Genomic DNA, 20,499 nt, shown 5'->3' on the forward strand with positions numbered 1-20,499 from the left:
TAGTAACAGAAAGATGTTCAAATAATCTTCTCACGATAGTGTTGGAAATTTACTGTTGCCTTGATTCTCTTAGTCTTCAGAAGGAAAATGGAGTTTTCCTTCACTGTTTCCACACTGTTTTCAGAGTTACCTAGTCACAAAGAGGAAGAGGACAGAAGATGGCAATAGGTTTGAGATTGTGTGTATCGGTATATATGAGGTCAATCAGAACACTGCCAACATTATGGCGGGTAGATAAGAAGGAATGGGAGTAGTCACAGATCTTCCTAGTTAGCTTTCTAACACCCATCTATGTCCCACGCCTATACAGTTGATTTCCTCAGCTGGCCACAGAATTGAACTCCAGGAGGTGAAGTCTCTTTTAGATACGACTGAACCCAACTGAACCACATTCTGAAATAAGGAAAAACAATAGTGTTTGAGCAACGTTTTGTTCTGCTTTTTGTTCTGAACATTCAGAGTTTGATTAAAATATGGAAGTTCATTTATTATCACTTCTTTTTCTTTTTTCTTTTAAAGATAAATTTGATTTTGAGGATACTAATTAATAGGCCATGTGATATCTACGAGAATCAGGTATAAGCGGGACTGCTAACATTGACTATGGCCTGTTGTCAGTGATGCCTTCATGTATACCACTGCCAAAAGAACCAAAAGTTGCTTCATTATGCTGCATTTTATTATTTGCTGTATGCTGAAGTAAATGATCACCCAGGTACAAGGAAGGTACTCACTGCACTGTGTATTACATCTGATAGCAAGCACTGATGTCAACCCCAAGTAATCAACAGTCATGAGTCAGACCTCCATTCTGCCTCCACAAAACAAAGAATTCTTCATGTAGAAAACAACAACAACAAAACCATTGGGAAGGAGAGAACTGCCTGAGTTTTACACTTTGCAATTGTTAGAATTAAACTCTTACTCTAGATGTTCTCATATATTTGCTTGAGTTCAGGAGCTGGAACTTTGCAGAAACAGTGTCATTGTATTCAAACACAAATATGAGAGCTGATAGCTCTGTGCAAGTTATCTCCTGAAATTTGGGCAGATCCACAAACATAAGTATCTAGCCCAGACCTGGAAAACAGTTACCTAAAATGACAATTGATAACATGAAGACTGATTTCAGACATGTATTTCATGAAACTAAACAGTAATCTGCATACATCACTTTACTAATGTGTTAGAAAGTAGCTACAATTCAGAATTCATTTCAGGCTGTCCAAATAACATTGCATTAGCAAATGAGTAATCACAGCTTTCAAAGGAGCTTTGAGAGAGAATAGCATAGTCTGCCATATAGCTATCATTTTTATGACAATATTGCTGCAGTTTGAATAATCATTAATCTGGCCTTTGTGATTTAGAAAGGATAGAGACTAATTATCATTTTAAATGTCTGGTAACTTAACCCAAAGTTTTAAATAAAATGCTAGCTAAGCCATGCCAGATGTTGTAACACAGAATGCTATATATATAATTTACCTTTCTTTTGCTTAGTACCATGTAATGGCAAAGTTTAGTTTACTGTCTCTTATGCTGACCATTGAGTGAAGGCAAAAAGGTTAAAACACAAGTTTAATAGTTAACTTTTATTGCTAATGTCATAAGGAAAAAAAAAGCTAATGATACTTTAAATTAGGGAAGTAAAGCTAGTGGTAGCCAATGGGACCAGTTCTCAACATGTACAAAGCATTATCAGAGTTTTATATTTGCCCCATGAAAGACGTTTAAGAAAATCAATAGAATGTCCTTTAAATATGTTTCTCCAGACCAGAACTTCCTGTCCCAAAATATTCTATATACTAGTTCCAAAGAATCTGTGTATGTAACATTTTGATTATATAGATATATATATTAAAATTACATCTTCAGCACTGCCATTTTAAATTATAGCAATTTTCAGTGGTTGAAACATGGCTGCATTACCTTATGTAAACGGATCTTGCATTCCACTGTGCAATGGTTAGCAAACTGAAAAGGTGATCAGTTCATCTATATAATCCATATGGGAAATGAAGGTATTGCTAATTGTCCAAATTAGGTCTGGGAAATATCCATATACTTGTATTTATTTAATCTTAAATGGATAAACGGATGGCTGCTTGAATTGACAAATTTGGCTTGTTCTAGGCCAAAATGACTTTCACACTGGCAAAAATTAGACTGCACAAGATTGTAAGAATAAAATCCAATTCAACTGAAGCTTTCTGAACAACCTGAAAAAGAAGAAGCTAGAAAAAACAGAGCTAAAATGATTAGAAATAGCTTTCTTGCCTAAGAAGTTCTGCTATGGGAATAATTACATCAAGTTCTACTGTCTGTATTATGGCAGTAGATCATTCAACCATTGTACCTAAGTAATTCTTTTTCTGGCTTCAAACTTCACATCAGCAGACCTTGGCCTTACCAGGGCAAGCAAAAGAGTGAGAGAGAGAATAAAATAGACTATAAAAAAACAAGACACAACATGAAAACAGAAGGGAATTACATTGGTAATGTCTGTGTGAGTCCATTCTCTGATTCTACTCTATGATTACTGATGGATTCAGAAGCGATACATAAGGTTCATGCAATTCCTATTCCTGCCTGGATCTGAGGCTACATGAGGCATGGAAGGTGGAAGCTCATACAGATGACGTATAGGCTATTGTTTAAATATAGAATAAACTTTGGGTTAATAGTTAAGATATCCATATAGAGTTACAGTCTCTGTAGCTTAAGCAAAAACGTCCCTCAACTTTCCACTCCTATCAATGCCACTGGAGAGCACATGGTTCCCAACTTTTCAGTCTTTTACTTCTAAGGTAGAATTCTGCATCCCTGTAATTTCTGGATACAATATCACAATGTTCTTATAGGACCATTATGTGTACAGACCAAGTTACTCACAAAATCGACAATTCAAGACTCAAACATATACACCACCTCCAGCATTGCCTGATCCAAAGCAGACTGACCTGCTCACCTAACATGTTTAGGATTCATACTGCTTTATTGTCTAACTGTTCTGGGGGTAATATCATTCTATTTCCTTCCTAAATGCAGTATAGTCTCCAACAATGAGAAAACCTTAAGTTTCAGTGTAGGGATAGTAATTCTTAAATTGCCTTTAACCACAACTATGCACTGTGCCTCCCTATGGTGCCTTTGAAAACAAAGAAAACATTTGTCAGAAGGATTTATTACTCATTTGGCCACTGCCAAATTCTCCAGTGTGGTAAATCATAACTTTCTGACATTCTTTCATGAAGGTTTTGTAAGTTTTCTAGTACATCACAAGTGATAGCTTCCACATTCTGATATATACCCATTGCACCAAGGGGCAGCAAAGCTGGTATTTTACTGCCTAGAATGTCTTCTGAAAGTCACTCACATTTCTGCCAGAAATCAAATTTCTGATCTTCATGAATTAAGAAAACACAGCTTTTAGATCATACAACAGATGGACCATCTTCTCCATGTCCAACAGGTAACAACTGGGTACACAGGATGGTTGCCCATTAATACAGGCCAATCAACAAGCCAGGTGGGTGCATCACTTTTTTTACTGTTTTCTGGTAGTTCACCCAAAAACTGAATATTAAGAATTGATTTTTCAACCTGTGGGCCCACCACAATACAACAAGCTCATGAGCTCTGAAAACAGAGAATGTAACTGAAAACAGTATGGAGCATGCTTCAGACCTTCAATTCCTAATTTCTAATGTTGAAAGTTACCAGTAATACGTAAAAACATGTCCAAGAGAAACGTGTGCAGATATTTAAGCATGTTTGGGTCTCAAATATGTCAAAAGATATCCAATTCTCATTTTTCCCACTGGGTATGCAGTGGGTATTAATTATTAATTAAGATGTTGAAAGCCTCAGCAAGCCTTAAAACAACTTGCATATTTCCTTGAGGTATATAACACTTTTCATAGAGATTGATTCCCATTAATGTCATTGAACATGCTTAAAAGATTTCATGGCATTGCCAGAAATATGATCAATTTAACTGATTTAAAAACCATTTGGAAATACAGCAACAGGCCTGTTCTCTTGAAGGCCTCAGCAACAGAATATATTCTGGTCTGAGGACTCCTGTTAGGGCTCTGGACTCCAAGCATCAGATCCATTTCCTGTTAAACTGCATGCAATATTTGGATATAAGAAAGTATAACCAATAGTTTAAACAGATTTCTGCTTGAGAAGGCTTAGCATCTCTCAAAAACAGGCACATATTGTGCTCAAGTTCCATGTCAGGTGATGGAATGTAAAAGCCATCTTCAAGCAGATCCAGCTGCCAGAAACCTGCCTACCTGTTGTAGCTGCTATGCCACCGTACTCTGGGGACTGGTTGCTGACAGGTGAGGGGGCAGAGGGCACTTCCACTGAGGTGGCAGATTTAGCTGGGGAGAAAGGCACTGGGGAGGGAGTTGGAGGAGCTGGTTCGCTCAGGATAATTTCTTCTCGTATTTCTGCTGTGGAGTGAGAGAAAAATCACAGAACAAATGATTAAAAGTGAAGGGACAGTGAGAAACTATAGAAATACTATGTGAGCAGTTAAGTTCTTTGCATAATTCATGAAATCCATGGCAGTACTCATATAAATCTTTGAAAGAAGCACTTCAGTAAGATTCAGTATTATCAATGTGAGTTTATTTTAATAAGATCTCTTATAGAAAAGTGCTATTCTTCCTGATGTACATGTAAGAAATATGTGCATGGACACTGTAGGGCTTTATTCCTGTAGGATATGGTGACAAAGTGATTTAACTTTCCAAAATTAATGGAAGATGCAAAGAACGAAGATCAGTGTGGATCAGGAGCATCCCTGAGCAGAGAGACTAACGGCAGTCTCTGTCTGCTTCTGTTCTGGCAACTCAGTGCAAAGTAGAACAGGGCAAGGAATTTGCTTCTGTACAGACAATCAGAATTAAAATGCATCAGAAATTCTAGCCTTTTTTTTTTTTTAATTTACTTGCTCAATTCTTGTATCTCCCTTTTATTTAGGTTGATACAAACCCAGTGATATGAGTTTATTTAGTGTGAAACAAGGGTGAGAAAGAATCAAGACTGGGCCCACTGAAATGCAAAGGTGGCTTACACAGATCAACTGAGGCAAAAGGTTCTCTATTTGAAAAACTGAGTTTGTGCTCAGGAATAGTATTTCAGACATCCAGAGTCAGACCATGAAGCAGGTCTCTTTCAGAATGCATTAACTCCAGGAAGCCCCTTGACAAATGACAGATTTCAAATCATGATGGAACCAAAAAACAGCGTTGCACTCCTAGATAGGACTCACAGCGTTAGGTGAGGATAAAGAAAACAGTGAATCCAGTGGAGTAAAACAACAAATGATGAATAAAAGAACAAACTCACCTGTGCTTCCTTCTCCTTTCATTGCCCTCATTAGCTCATTAGCTCTTTCTTGACAATGGAGTGATTCTAGCAGGTACAATACGTAGTCATCAAACATCAAGTGAATAAGGTGAAAAGACCCTGGTAATAAAGTGAACAAACAGAAAAGCCATTGACTGTCTCAATACACTCATTAAACCAGTGATTAGGGGATTCGACACAAAAGGCACTGAGTAGAACTGCCTCAATATTGCACTACCACTGCAGTATGCCGGTTACTCAAAGTAAAAGAGGTCAAAGTAAATCTAGGGACCAGCATACTATCCACTCCTGCACTTACACAGGCATATACGACCAACTGTTGTGGTTAAAGAGGCTGCCTACCTGAGATCTGGGACTTGATATCGAGTTTTCTTTTCCTGTATTAGAATTGAACAGTTTAGACAGTTACACTGCAAGTGAAATTATCTATGGTATCAGATACAAATTTCTGTCAGAAGTATATTCCTAAATTGACTGCCCTCGTGATGTTCTGGTAAAAAAAAAACAAAACAAAACAAAACTGAAGCACCTGTGTCATTGGACAATGAAATGAATGAGAGACTGATCCATAGAAAGGTAGGAACAGCCTTCCAGATCTCTTGGTGGTATACCTCCAGTGCACTGCCTGGGCTGCATGAGGCACACATTATCTGTCAGACACAGAGGCATCACCAGCAATTCTACATATCTTAAAGGAAAGTCTTTTGCCTCAGCTTTGCTTCCTCTTACTTTTCCTACCACATTTTTTTTTTACCTAATTACCAGTTTGAATCATATCAACAGTATAAAATTTGGCCTGTTTTCTGTGCTATTATCTCTTCTGTGGTATTCTCTCTTAACTGCCATGACAGGAATGTGAAAAAAAGGTACTAAAAAGAAAAAGTGCAGACAAAACAAAATGTTGGGATGGAGTTAAAGAACTTGAAAATTAACAGTAAAAAGAGATTATGTTGTTAGTGCTCTGCCACAAATCTTCAAGTGAGAGCTGAGCACAGATGGAGAACTTGTTAATGTTGTTAGTAGGAACTGCTGGGAGATGCTATAGACTAGAGTAATAGAAATAAAAATTTTTTAGCACACTGTAATAAGTTCTGTCCTTAGGGATTTATTCTATCCTTAGTGATTTATAGAAAACCTTAATCTTTAAGTTCCTCAATTACAAATGACAGAGCTGAGGATAAATTAGTTGACAAACCTCTGATGCAGTTGGCAGTGAATGTAGTTACATGCCTCTCTGGAAATGGAAGTATTAATATTATTGCACAAGGCACTGGTGAAAGCTCACTTGGAATACTGCACCGTAACTCTAGTCACCAATGTCCAAGAAAAATCTGTACAAGCTTAAACTGGTATGGAGATTACCAGGAGGATGTGGGAAATGGACAATAGATTTCAAATTATTAAAAATGCTTTTCTGGCTTCATTTTACAGAAGGGAAAAGGAATTGCTTTCCATAATGTATAAAGAAAAATAGTTGTCTGGGGTGGTGAAGAAACGTTTGCCCCAGAGCATACATATCCACAAAAATAGATGTGTTGGAAGAGACCATAGATGCATTTCAACAGAAAATTAAAGAAGCAAAGCATGAAGACTGGGACACTGTGTAGTTTCTTCCTGAAAGGAATCACATTCATTTTGAGAGGAAGACTGACAAGTATCGAGATAGGGTTTGGTCAGTTTACGCAGTAGACTCCACAACATACAAGACCTGTAATAGCTGCAGACAGGGCTTGATCACACAATACTTTTTTGAAAAGCTCCTAGGTTTATTTAGACTTGTATGGAATATTTAAAACATGCTCATGTTAGTGGTCAGATAACTCTAACACATGCAAATGCAGCCAGCTTAAATTAGCAGCTGCTCCAGCAGCCTGTGATTTAAACAGGAGAAAAATCACAAGCTGAGAAACAGAGATCGGTTACCGCCAGTCAAAAAAAAAAAGCACCTGATCATCCAGATGTGTTCTTTTTGAAATTCCATTAACACATATTGAGGAAAATACTTCCATGGAAGAAAAAAAGATGCAACAAATTTCAAATTCAATTAAGTATCATAACAACTGATTTGTTCTTTGGAAAGTTAGCTTTATCTTGGGACACTAGATTTTATCATGGTGAAGCATAAGTATACCTCTAGTCCAGTTTCTACACTGAAATATACTGCTGAAGGGAGAAGAAGTGTTTTGAAAGGCCCTATATCCTTATACAATTCTAGCTGGCAATCCAGCTTTCAAAGCAACTCTGAGCACATTCTTTTTCTTTGTGACCTGATGGTCTTTGTGTTTCTTTCTCTTACTCCATGCCTGCATGGCTTCTGCCATCACTGATACAAGCAGAGTGCACACACGGGGAAGAGAATGTGAGCCTTTGTGTTCTTGGGCAAGGCAGCAGAGATAAACATACATGATTGCAACACCTTTGCTCAGAGGAGGAAATCTTTGGCTCTTCTTGAATGTGAAGCATTCAGTTTTTTGTTTCCACATCTATGCAAGTCAAAATGATAGCATGTTTCCCCAGCCTTGCAAGGATAAATACTGGAGATCATCACCTGATTACTTCTGAAGTTCTGTTTTAAAGATCTTTTGAATTAGAAGTCTTATTAAATAAAACCCTATGTAACATAGCAGTATTATGAAGACAGTGGACCTGATTGATCGCCTTGTTACTGATTCAGAGCTCCTCCAGTGAAAAAAACAGATTATTAAGAAGATCCAAGTCTTACTGATTTCAGCGCAGCTCCTGCTCATGAGATTTTCCAAGGTAAGAAAACCAGGCCTCAGTGCTGCGAAGCCTCACGTGGTGGCAAAAGGCTCAGGGTATTTGGGGTTTGTCACCAAACTCTTCACTCTCTTTCATTTAAATAAGAAATCAAAAGAAAGTTGCTTATAGTTTCATAAAAAAACGCTTGCAAGTGTGAACCCTAAGCACTCAAATGCTACCAAGCAAATGACAAGAATGCAAGATTTGCTATTTAAAAAAATAGTCTTTGTTTTTGGGGGGTCTAATGCTCTGTTTTGAAGACTTGGGGTTGGCAATACTGAATGCAGCATTTAAAAACATCCCAGCACCCTTGTCATTCTTTTCAATTTCTCTCTTCCTCCTCTATTATTTCTCCCACTGTGTATTTTTAAACTCTGTATAGAGTTTTTGAGCCCAGAATTTGCGTGAAAGACGCCAGACAAACAAGTTGTTGATACTGAATGAATGCAATATTTTTATATTTCCAAATGATTCAAAAGTAATGTAAGCTACAGACTGAAACCAGTATCAAGGCATGTATTTCAGCAACCCAGTGAATAGCTATTCAGCACAATGTGCAGTAAATTATTCTGTGCTTGCAAGCTACTGTTTTTCACATTAAACTGTTTAGCTCGTTCAAGTATATTTTTAAGCAGTGAAAAGGATACAGCTGTGGCTGGTAAACCTTACTGCTGCTTTAGGAAGAGGGAAGATGTTATTCAAGAGACTGCAATTATAATAATAAATAGTATTTGGCTGTAATTTTCAGATTGAGTTAACTGAAATCATGGCAATGATTACTCAGGTAACATACAGTAAATATCATCTGCTATTAACAGATATGGCAATTATGTGTAAGTAGCAAAAAAAAAGCCAACAGTGAGATGTCGAGACTTGGAAAAAATCATGGCACATGGAGCTTCTATTACTAATTAGTTATTATAAAACAATTTCAACAAAAAAGATGAGAAAATCCTTCCAGTGGATTCTCTAGTCCTCTGTCTAGAAATCTAACACTGCTGAGGCAGGTAACTGGGCTAAGCAGTGAAAGATGGCAGATGAAATAGAATTAATGGTTTTTTTTAAATCCTGTTTTTGCTATCAAATTAAAAGCTGTTATTGGTCTAGTTCTAATTATAAAATTATAGAAGCACAAAATCATCAAGGTTGGAAAAGGCCACTAAAATTATCTAGTCCAACCGTCGACCCAACACCACCATGCCCTCTGGCCATGTCCCTCAGCACCAAATAACACAGACCACCCATGAAAAACACATCATTTATGACTGTTTTTTTTTTTTTCCTGACTGCAGCTATATATAAAACATCAAATTCACGTTCGAAGATGTGCATCCATATAAAGAGAATCATGAGTTTGTATGCAGTTACGTGCACTGAGTTATAAAGACAAAAATAAACAAATGATATGACTGAGCAGTTAAAGTTCTCATAAATGAGAAATTCAAGACTCACATTTATAAGAGAGAGAGCAGGTAAGTTATTTTGGCAGATCTAATATGTTATAGTGTCATGGGTCCCAAACTCGAGCAAGTGAATAATTGCCAATCTTCACATTTTCTTGAAACACAGCAAGTTCATAAATGTTTCTATTACTAATCAGAGCTGAGAATCACTTTCAGACAACAACAGACAACCAATAGAAAGTGTTTTCTTCATTTGCTGGCTGCTGGTGTATTTCACAGGTTTAGGTTTATGTCCATAGAGATATGTGTGGCAACACAAAATGCTGGAGCACAAAATTCAGCATTCCTTCATACGAAGGGATTTTTGAATACTGTGGGAATGTATACTCTGTTAAGCAGTATCAGCTCTTTTTATGCCCACAACAAAAGAAAAGCTGCAATAACTGAAGGAGAAAATGAGACCTAGAGGACGTTCAAAATAGATATGATCAGGATACTGGTGCTGAAAACAGAATCTAGCAGATGGAAACTGTGATTGTCTTGGGAATGCTCACTAACCTGATGTCTAATAGTGACTCACTAATAGCTGCTGGAAAAATCCTTTACAAGGGAAAAGGTGATGAAAGAAGTTTCATATTAAATTATAAATTCTACTCTGAGTTCCTGTTCCTGATGGTTTCTGAATGTCATCTAATGGCAGAACACAGGTGGCAGAAAACTCTGCAGTTGTTCAATACACTGCCTTTATAAGTTCACTTCTTATTAATCTTCTATGACTGCGTCCTGGCAAATATGCACATTCAAAAAACATCCCTAATTCAAACTCTAGTTGCAAATAACCACAAATGTTCACACTCATAACACAACAGTCCATTTTCAATCACCGATCTTAAGCTGATTTTATAACTGATGCTGTTTCTATCCCAGGAGGTCAAGGCAAATCTTTTGAAACCACGTGGAAAAACAGCATGCATTTTCACTACTAAACAACATCTTGTTTAGTAGATAGAAATCACCTTTCTATCCTGATTGTGTTCTGGTAGAATGGAAGGCAATCTGTATAGGACACACAAATAGGTCCACTCTGCAAAGTCTACATTAAAAAGCCAAGTCCTTTAAAAGCAAAGCTAGCAAAATGGCTCACTGGCAAGCTTTTGTCTGCTTGGGCACAAAATCACTTATCTTAGCATAACACGGCCACAGCAGTTTAGGTAACCTGGCTGACTGCACAGAAGTGCATTAGGGAATGCTCCAATGATTGACTCCTCAAGCTGACCTGTGACTGATAACTCTGGCTACAACTAACAGAAATAACAGCGTTTTGCACTCTTCTGGCTAGGATTTGAAGGAAAACATCCATATGAGTTAGCAGCCTTGACTCTTTTTTTTTTTTTTTTTTTTTTTTTTGTATAAGAGCCCCGGACACATGAAAACTACCAGCCATGTAGTCTTTTTTGGTCTGTGTCATGCAAGTAGTACAACAAAATGAAAGTACTGAAAGTACCAAAGCTGGGTGCACTGTGCAAAGTCATGTCCCGAATCACTCGAGTGCCAAAACAGGACCACATCAGGAGAAACTGCTGAGCTACTTTCTTCAAAGAGCCTGGTCTCTTGGCAGCTACCTGCAAGAAAACAGATACATCTAACATGGCAAAATTTTCTTTTCCACCATTTGATACAGATGAATAATGTCTGTATCTATGTTCCATTTTTAAAACTGAAAAACTACTTACCATTAATCTCACATTAAAATAAACACTAAAAATTCAAAACAAGCAAAAACAAAAAAAAACCTACTCAGAAAGCCAACTTGCAACTATATACAAACACTGGAAAGAGAAAAGCAGAATTACCATTCAACTCTGAGATTGACTTCCCTTTATGAATGAGAAAAGAACTGCCCAAAAAAGCCCCAGTCTTCATTTTAACCTAATCACTTACATGATCATTCCTAGACAAGGAAACAATGTGTAATCAAGAATGCTTGATCTATGCTGAAAATGTATATTAGCACTTCAATTAGAGTTTTGTCATGTTGTGATATGAATAGACATATTACTAGCAAAAATACTCCCCAGAAAGAACACTTCAGGCATCAACTCCATGAAACTTATTTGACAGGGTCATACGTTGGTTAACAAATTAGGTTCATTCAATTATCTAATGAAACTCCGTCTTGAAATTCTTCATGCAAACCATGGTCTGCATTTAAAATTGCATTTTAATAATCCAAGAAGAGTACTCCAAAGCAATCAAAATATTTCAAGTAATCTGGGGAAGTGCCTGTAGGTTTTTTGTATCAATTTATTTTTCAGCAGAGAGAAAGGCAGCATATTAGCACATGTATTTTTACTTACTATCTCTAAAAAGGAAATCTGGAATGAAGAGTTGAAATTGCAAAAGAACATCCTAATACAAAACACAGTTGATGACAGAAGTTAGTTTGTTCATAACATAGTTACATACTCTACTTAATATAATGATGATGCATGATCACTTTTGAAAATATTCTTTGAAGATTTTTTAATATATTTTTGCATCCAGTCAAAATAAAGTACAAGCTCTGGTTATCTCAAATCAACTGAAAATACAGTATAAATTTGTAACACAGACATTCCTCTTTACATTTGAGAGCATATAAATTAATTAGCTGGCCTAAATATCTCTCTTATTAAAATCTTAAAAGGACAAACCAGATTACCATTTTCATTTGCACTACGCAGTTATAACAACTCTGATCTCATCTCTCCATACTTTTGAAATATTATTTGACTGAAAATCTTAGTCCTGTTCCATTCTTGAATACTTTTTGAGTTGGGCAGACAAGAGCAGAGTGAACCAGAATTCTGAATGTGAGCAGTTCTCATACTGTGCATGAAAGGTGGGGACATTTTATCTGCTGCTGCTTTACTTCTGCTTACTACACCGCTTCACTTTCTCTTTTTTCTGTTTTTGCTAATGATCTATGACCTGAACAGAGCTCAAAAAGCACATCGGTGACTCAAGTCCTTATTCTTTACCAACCTTTACAACACATCTGTCCACCATGGAATCCAGCCACTCAATGTATGACTCAATGGGGGACTGCTCCTCCAGAAGGTGATCAAACTCCTGATACACTGGCAGACAAAGCAAAAAAACAGCCCACTTCAGTGCTTAAATTCCATTTAGAGCAAAACAGAAACAAAATAGAAAAAGCTGCCAATAACATGACCAACTTGCTATGTTTTTTTTTCATAATAGATTGCTCGGCCATGACAAATATAATTTCCTTGGTGCTGACCCAGTAATTTTTCCTGGTCTCCATCTTGCTTCTTCTGAAAATGATAGAGTCATTGGAAGTAGCATTTAGGTGCGAGCAAATCAGGACCTATTATTTAAAGTTCTTCTTTTGATTTAACCTTCGGCTGTCTGTGGTGCCCGGAAATGAAACATTTATGGTGTTTGCTACGAAGAGTGTGAAGCTAGGCCTTGACCCTGGTGATGAAAAAAGGTCATGCATGAAATTGATTTAGAAACGCATAAAGAATCTTTAAGCATCAAATAGATGAGTATTGTTGATAGTGCTCTCTTCGTATAATGCTTTAGTTGCAAAAACATTATTTAGCTGCTGCAAATCATCTATTTGCAATGCCAGACACACACAGAGAAGTTCCATAAACTTCTACTTCTTCAGAACAAATTGTTACCAAAGCACAAACGCTATGAAGTAGTTTCAAAAAGCAACGCAAATACTTTTTAACCTTTCCCAAGTTAGTGAATTCATACTTTAGTACAGAAAGTAAAAAACAATTAAATAATTAAACTGCAGCTCTTAAACCTGCAAGTCTCCAGTTTATTAATGAGAATCAAGGACTAAAAGGCAAAGAATCATGAGCTGTGATTTGACCTTAAGAAACTGCTCTTCAACCCAGCTAAAATAAAAGGCCCAGTAAATCAAGAAGAAAGATACTTTCTACCTGCTGTGTCACAGGATGATCTCAATGTGCTATGCATTTCCATTTATGCTTAATTGCAAATAACAAGGGGGAAGAATTTCCCACCATAGGAAGCAGATAGTGGGGGAGGTGGAGGAGACCAAGTTTAGAGGTGATAGCAAGAAGTGGAGCCAGTGGAGAAGTGAGCCAGAGAGACTGTCTGAGATTAAAGCAAAGAAGGAGCTCAGTGGTCTAAATGGAGCAATAGCATCCCATGATGAATCAGCGAGATAAGCAGGAAAGCTTTTGCGCCCACTTAAAACTTGGTTTAACTTACACTTGCAAAGGCTGGATGGTCAGAAACTTGATCATGGAAGAAGGGAAATAATGATGTTTGGGCTGCCTTTCTCTTGTTTTGTTTTGTTTTGTTTTGTTTTGTTTTTTTACTGAATGGGCAGCCTCTCTTTATTCAGGATCAGATCTCAGAGAAATCCAAATTTTGTCTTTTTATCTGAGTATTTGGCTGGACAGAAACTGCCAATAGATGCAATAATTCACATGCTGTGCAAAGAGGTGAGCAACAGTAGAAAAACAAATCAGTCGCCTGCTTTGGCAATGCAGGAGCATTGCATCTGTGGGGCATTGCAACCATGTACCATCAGCTATTTGAGAAAAGTAATTGCTTAGCCTTTAGTGACTGTTAGAAATATGGGATCTGAGAACAGTGGGAATAAAGAAGAAACCAGGTCAAAGACAGCGACTGTACCTGAGCAAGAAATAGCTTCTCATCTACCCAATGATTTTACAGTGTTTCTCTCTAACTTTACTTATAAGTTTATGAACTTTTTTTGTTATCATCATTTTTTTCCCCTCAGAGATAGTAGCTGAAAATTGTACTTTCTTGGTTCTTAATGCCAAGAACGTGCAAGCAGACCTTACTGCATGTGACGAGTCACAGAAAGTGTAACCTCTGAGATGCTCTTTGGCCAAGTAGAACGTACATCAACGATGAGGGAAAAAGCTGTAAGATTTAGAATAAGCGTTCTATATATTTGACATCCCTGTGGAATCTCACCACATAGTTGAACATGTATATTGGATTACCATTTCTGTGAGCTTCTGTTTTTTGCTTATTGAAATATATGGACCTACAATATGGAAAAATGTATGTTCAAATCCATCTGCATTCAAGAAAATTCCATTTGATTTGATGATACTTAAGTTTGCATTTAAATATTCAGTACACATATAAAAATATTTCCTAAACAGTGAGAATTTTCTGAATGAGAGCCGAAACTATTGCTTCTCCTAGGGATTATAACTTTGAGAATTCATTATGTTTTGGTCAGTGGGTGGATGCTGGGTAGACACATAACAGATGGCAGAAAAATGTAGCAAGCTTCTATACTCCACTCTCACTATTCTCTACTTTCCCTGTTGCTATGTCGAGTTTCATACCCTTAAGAATGGAAGAGCACCATGTAAGGAGGTGAATCAAGGGTTAAGAAGGATAGGTAAGGGTACAAAGCACATCTCACTGAAAAGGTAGCAGAGGATGTAAGACCCATTCCTAAAAAGGAGAGAAGACTTTTACCACAGTGTTACCATAGTGAGACAAGATGGGTGTGAGAGAAGAGCCAATGTCAACTTTGCAGGGTCCAGTGTTCATGTGAATGTATCACCCTTCCTCTTTCTAGCCACGCACTGAAAGAATCACCCCTCTAGCAAATGTACCCATGCAGGGCTCCCACAAACAGTATCCAGGTGGATCCCCATTAAAGCTGGTCCTGGATGAGACATGACTGATCCTAAGGAGTGAGATCAGTACAACAGATGGGTTTGAAGGGAACCAAAATTACGAATGATGCTAAAGACAAAGCTAATCAATACCAGTGCCTTGGAGGAACAAACTCAGTGTGCTCAGGGTTAAACACAAGCTTACAGTCACAGTCACATTTGCTTGACAAGACCAATCAGATTTTATAAGTGCAAAATAAGATCTTTGACTATGAAACCAATTTGCCAGCATCTCCAAAGTCACTTTTCAGTTCGTGCCTTTCACTACACTACAAAGAATCTAAATTAGTCAATTAACTTGCTTAATACAGTACATTTATTTATTCATAAAAGTTCAGGGTAAAAGCTTCATCCCATCAAATTCCTTTGTTTAAGAAAATACCATGTGAAATGGAGCTATTTACAAATAAAATTTACAAGGCACTCAAAGCCATTTGGGGGCAAACACCTCCAAAAGACAATTCCCCAACAATTTTACAGCAGGGTAGATGGACTTCATTAGCTCCAATGGCTAATGCATAGATTTACTTTGCCCATGTCCATGGCAAAAAAAAACAACAACTCCCCCTCAATTTGGTGCATGTTCTGTGCCACTGGCTGTTCTAGATACTAGAAAGAAAGTCTGTAATGAAGGAGTGCCCAGATCTATGCCTTAAAATATAAGACCTTAAAAAAGATTTGCCTGTTGTTTTGAGAAATATCTCCGTAAGCAAACGAATAGCTGCAAAAACATTACTTTCACTGAGGGTTTTTTTCCAACAAGAAACCAAGGTTCACCTGGCTTTATTTGAGGGTTCATCTCTTACATTGTATGATGAGTTTTCTGTGCTCCTCCCGTGAGTCCTCCATAGTATAGAGGGTTTGTTTGGTAATGCTATTCAGATCCACATTCCTCCAGTCCTCTAGCATTTGAAAAGTGATGTCTGCACTGTGGATCACCGTTCTTGATGCCTGTAATCCAATCCAATCTCTTCATTAGTTCATGGTTTATTTGATTAAAAAAAATAACCTTTATCCCCTTTTCCGCTTTCTTAGCTAGGCTCACTAAATTGATTCTCCTCATTCAACCCTACCCACTGAACAGATATCTTATGGAAGTTACAGGGCCCTCTTACCACAATGAACTTTGAAATCAGTTTGCCTTGTTCAATTAACAGCAAATATTTTGCTCACACTCACCACAAACCCAAAATATGGACTCTCCGAATTAAAACAGCTCCATTGGTTTTTCAGTTTGCTTGAGGTCAAAATTAAAAGCAACAGCAAAAATGAAGCCAAAACCAAAGGAACCTTACAAGGGTTTACAATCCACTCTCTCCCACACTATGCAGACTCCCATTCTTCCCTCAGCCACAAGAAAAAGCTGAAGATCATTTGCCTCTCTATATCTGCCTCATGCAGGGTTCTGCTGGTGATAATGGCAAGAATAGGGTGATAGAAAAGGAAGCGACAAAATTTCAAGCTAATACGACGCACACCAGATCTCTGTAAGCGAAACAGAGATGACAGACCACACTAAGGTTACCAGATTCCCCAAGGAAATTATACATTTGAATAATCCTTCAATGTAAGGAGACTGTTGGATCCCAAGCCTGATGCAGAAGGTTGTGGTTTCTGCATATTGATTTCCTCTGAACCTCTACAAACCTTCAAAGCTCAGTGACATCCCACTGTGGGAAGGGGAGGGAATGGAGGGAAGAAATCTACAAAGGTGTCTTTCCAGAAGCATTTCCCGCCCCCCTCTCCCCCCCCCCCAAGTTTCTTCCTGTGGGCTTCCTGACTCTCAGGGTTACTCTGGGTGCTAGATATACCTTTCAAATATAAAGCTTTAAAACCAATAAGGAAAGCAAACTATCTGCTCAATATATATGTGAAACCTTAATTAACCCAGTGCATTCTCCCCTATTTTGTACTACATAGAGTATGGCCTCATTAATTTTTGATAGGTAATTGTCACCTAAAGTAGCTGGTGAAAGCAAACAGTTCAGAGTGATTTTCTTACATTCTGTTGCTGTGGTCATAAAAATATTTTCATTTAAAACCCAAGTGGTTCAACCCTTTTGTTTTTCACTGATTTACTTTTGATTTGTAATATGCAATTACACTTTTGTCAGGCATATATAAATTTTTCTGTCTCCGTAATAGTCCTGATTCAAGCCTCACTGAAACCAATGGATCCTCTCAAATCATATCCTAAATTTGCTTCAAAATGTTTTCTGCTTAATTTAATGATCAGTGTGGCTTCCAGCTCTCTAGCAAAGTACTTTTGTTGATTAGTTCTTGGTTTTGTAAAGATGGTCATAGTAAATGTTGGAAAGAAACTGCTAACATGATCTCTTCCTCTTTGAGTAAAGTCCAGCTTGCCAATTTAATGAATTATTTTACAAATCAGTAAAAATGGCATTCAGCAAACTCAGATAATTGAAATATTTACTTGGCACAGATGATTTAGTGACGTCTGTCGCCGGAGTATTTGTGAGAATCTTCTGGACACTGTAGGAGAGAGGAGATATATACTTACATACTGTGCTAAATAAGTAAAATCCTTTATTTCTGAAAATTCTGAATTCAAATCAGCACTGAAAAAACATATCCAGTTTTTTACATTCAATTATGGCAACATACTGTTTGCATGAATAGCACAGTTTTAACTTAGTTTAAGCCTTGACCTATAACCTTAAATCTGGATATTCAATCAATTTTACAGAGGCATATTACGAGTGATGATTTATAGATGCTGTGGATAACGAGAGGACAAGGGAAACGTAGAGGACAATGGAAGAGCTTTGCTTGTTTAGCATAGCAAATTTTCTCCTGATACACAAAAGAGCTGAAAACCATAAAGACTGAACTATTTAACAGGAAGAAAAATGTTGGTGCAAGAACAAGTGGGCAAAACATAATGACAGCAACATTTTGTCAGGAAATTAGAAAAGTTTCCTAAGTTTTAATGTAAACAGGTTTTAGAGCAGCCTTCAGACTGGAGTAAGGAAGGAGCTAAAATCTGAGACAGTTTCAGGTAAAATTTGATTAAAGTTTCTAAAGTGATTACATGACACACTAACATGCAATGGCATAAGAGAGCCTAGGAGGTACTTGCCATCTCTCTTTATCTCTTTCCAAGAGGATTTGGACCTTGTATTAAGATACTTCTTGTACTCGGAAACTGGAATTTTAAAATGTTTTGTTGATCATATTTTGTCTGAATTGTATGACTTAAGAACTGCAAATACAACCAAGACTTGCAGTTTCTCCATTCAGTAATTCCTTTGATCACAACTTTTGATTAGGAGGAAAAAATTGCAGAAATGACAAAGGCTAGGATGTATGTGCTAGGTTGGACTCAGTGTTTTTCTTATAAAATCACAAAAGGCCTGCAGAGCTATCCAAACAGGCCTTAGATGTAGTCACAGAGTAGGAGGTTCCTCAGTTAAAGAGCATTGTTCAAGAATGAGTAGAAAGTGCATCGTCTGTCTCTCTCTCTTTCCCGGCAGAATTGGAAAATTGTTGCAGATCCTTGATATTTTTGAACAGAGAAAGATGTGATAAAGCATGCTCTCAGCTCTGACTTTCTGTAACTTTTAAAATGAATTAGTAAACAACACACAAAAACCTAAAATTAGTTATTCTAACTCACATTCTAGAGTGTTCTCTGTAAAATATACTTCTAATTTTCCGTGCTGATCAAAATAGTTAATCCTTCTCCTAAATTAGTTTTTTTTTTTTTTTTTTTTTTTTCCCCCTTTAACTTTGTGGTGTGGAATTTAGTGCTCATGAAAGGCAAAGAATTGAGAGCCGTGAAATAAAGCAGGCTTTATCAATAGGTGATGTGCACTGCAGGCATCTACAAAGCATGTCTGAATAGGGCTAGTGCCCTTTCCTGTGGCGACAGGGTAATTTGATCTCCTTCATTTTTAACTCTGGCACTTTTTTGAGCAAGGGCCTCAAGCTGTATTCAAATTGTGCTGCCCTAAAGGTTTGTTTAATAATTTTCTTTGCCTAATATCCCTAATGTTTGCTTACTATCAACAAAATTAATTTCTTATCAGAACTCACAAGAAAGGAAAAGTAATTTTTCTCACTTGGGGCAGTGCCTCATTTCACTAAATGAAATTGGTTCTCACGAGCAAGTGGAGCTTGGAAGTGAATGCAAGATTAACAATGCTGTCAGTATTTAATTCTTAAAAGAACTCAAGGTTCACTTCCAATTAATTTCTAAACATTAACATTACATATTTCCCAGATTAATAGGAGAGATTTGGCAATACTTACATTCAAACTTGATATTTCGTAGGTTTTCTGGCAAGTCATGGAGAGCTACTTTTAGCCACTCATCCAGTTGCTTTGCAAACTTTCTGATCACCTGTGTCAAACTTAGAAGAGAAATCACTACATCAGAACATATACTCTGTGTCTTCTATAAGAATTGTGAACATGTGAACACTACAGGCCAATTATTTACACCTCACTATTATGCAGAGTTGCTGAATATGTTTTGGTCTGCAGACATGAAGGAAAACTTCTGAAAACCTTTCCAGAAAAATGTAACACCACAGAGAATGAAAGTCTCTGTATGCACTGTATTGATTCTTATAAATCTTTTTTTTTTTTTTTTAGCTTAGGATAAAATCATAAAATATAAAAACATAAAATCACATTTATTTAAAGAAGACAACAACAGATCAAGCCTGGGATTTCAGGCCATTTGTCCCTAAATTTATACAAATGGACACAGCCACATGTAAGTGAAGCAATAACCAACTGCACTCCAGACTGAAGCCGTTGAATGGGTGGCTGTGACAGTCAGGAATTTCTAGACTGTATGCGGGGGCACAGCAAAACCTTCCTGCTTAGCTCTGAGCAAGGCAAGAACTTTCCTGGATGAATGAGATTTCCCTCTTCTTCCTTACAGCCTTTTGCTAGATGGCCCCATCATTTCCTCCTAAATTTGGAAGGCCCTTCTTGTAAATTGCTCAGTGAAAAATGACAATTTCCAGGAAAAGTTCGGGGTATGATATAGGGGAGACCTGCACTTGGTTCTGCCAGACTGAGCTGCGCTACCTGTAGCACTCAAGATACACACACGTTCTAACACTCAAGATACATAGACAGAGGAAGGACGCAAGGAACTTTACTTCATTCTGCCAGGCAGCCATTCTGTTTGTACTCCAACACACACTGCACAGAGGACAGAGGTGGTAAAATAACTGTTGCCATAGATCTGATCTGCTTTG

At 37.4% G+C, this 20,499-nt stretch overlaps 1 protein-coding gene across 1 annotated transcript in view; it reads right to left on the bottom strand.

The window, feature by feature from the left end:
• The window catches only part of RFX4 (regulatory factor X4), a 75,998-nt gene that overhangs the window by 19,217 nt on the left and 36,282 nt on the right, over window positions 1-20,499 (bottom strand). The window contains exons 9-15 of the mRNA XM_042889947.1: window positions 19,538-19,638; window positions 17,700-17,758; window positions 16,072-16,216; window positions 12,576-12,670; window positions 11,056-11,173; window positions 5,368-5,487; window positions 4,305-4,466 (exon numbers count right to left, since the gene is read on the bottom strand). Coding sequence (XP_042745881.1) covers window positions 4,305-4,466; window positions 5,368-5,487; window positions 11,056-11,173; window positions 12,576-12,670; window positions 16,072-16,216; window positions 17,700-17,758; window positions 19,538-19,638 — 800 coding nt within the window. The remainder of the gene's footprint in view (window positions 1-4,304; window positions 4,467-5,367; window positions 5,488-11,055; window positions 11,174-12,575; window positions 12,671-16,071; window positions 16,217-17,699; window positions 17,759-19,537; window positions 19,639-20,499) is intronic.

Source organism: Lagopus leucura, unplaced genomic scaffold (genome assembly GCF_019238085.1).
Source record: "Lagopus leucura isolate 7727_CA_CO unplaced genomic scaffold, USGS_WTPT01 Super-Scaffold_100159, whole genome shotgun sequence".
NCBI classification, from domain to species: Eukaryota; Metazoa; Chordata; class Aves; order Galliformes; family Phasianidae; genus Lagopus; species Lagopus leucura.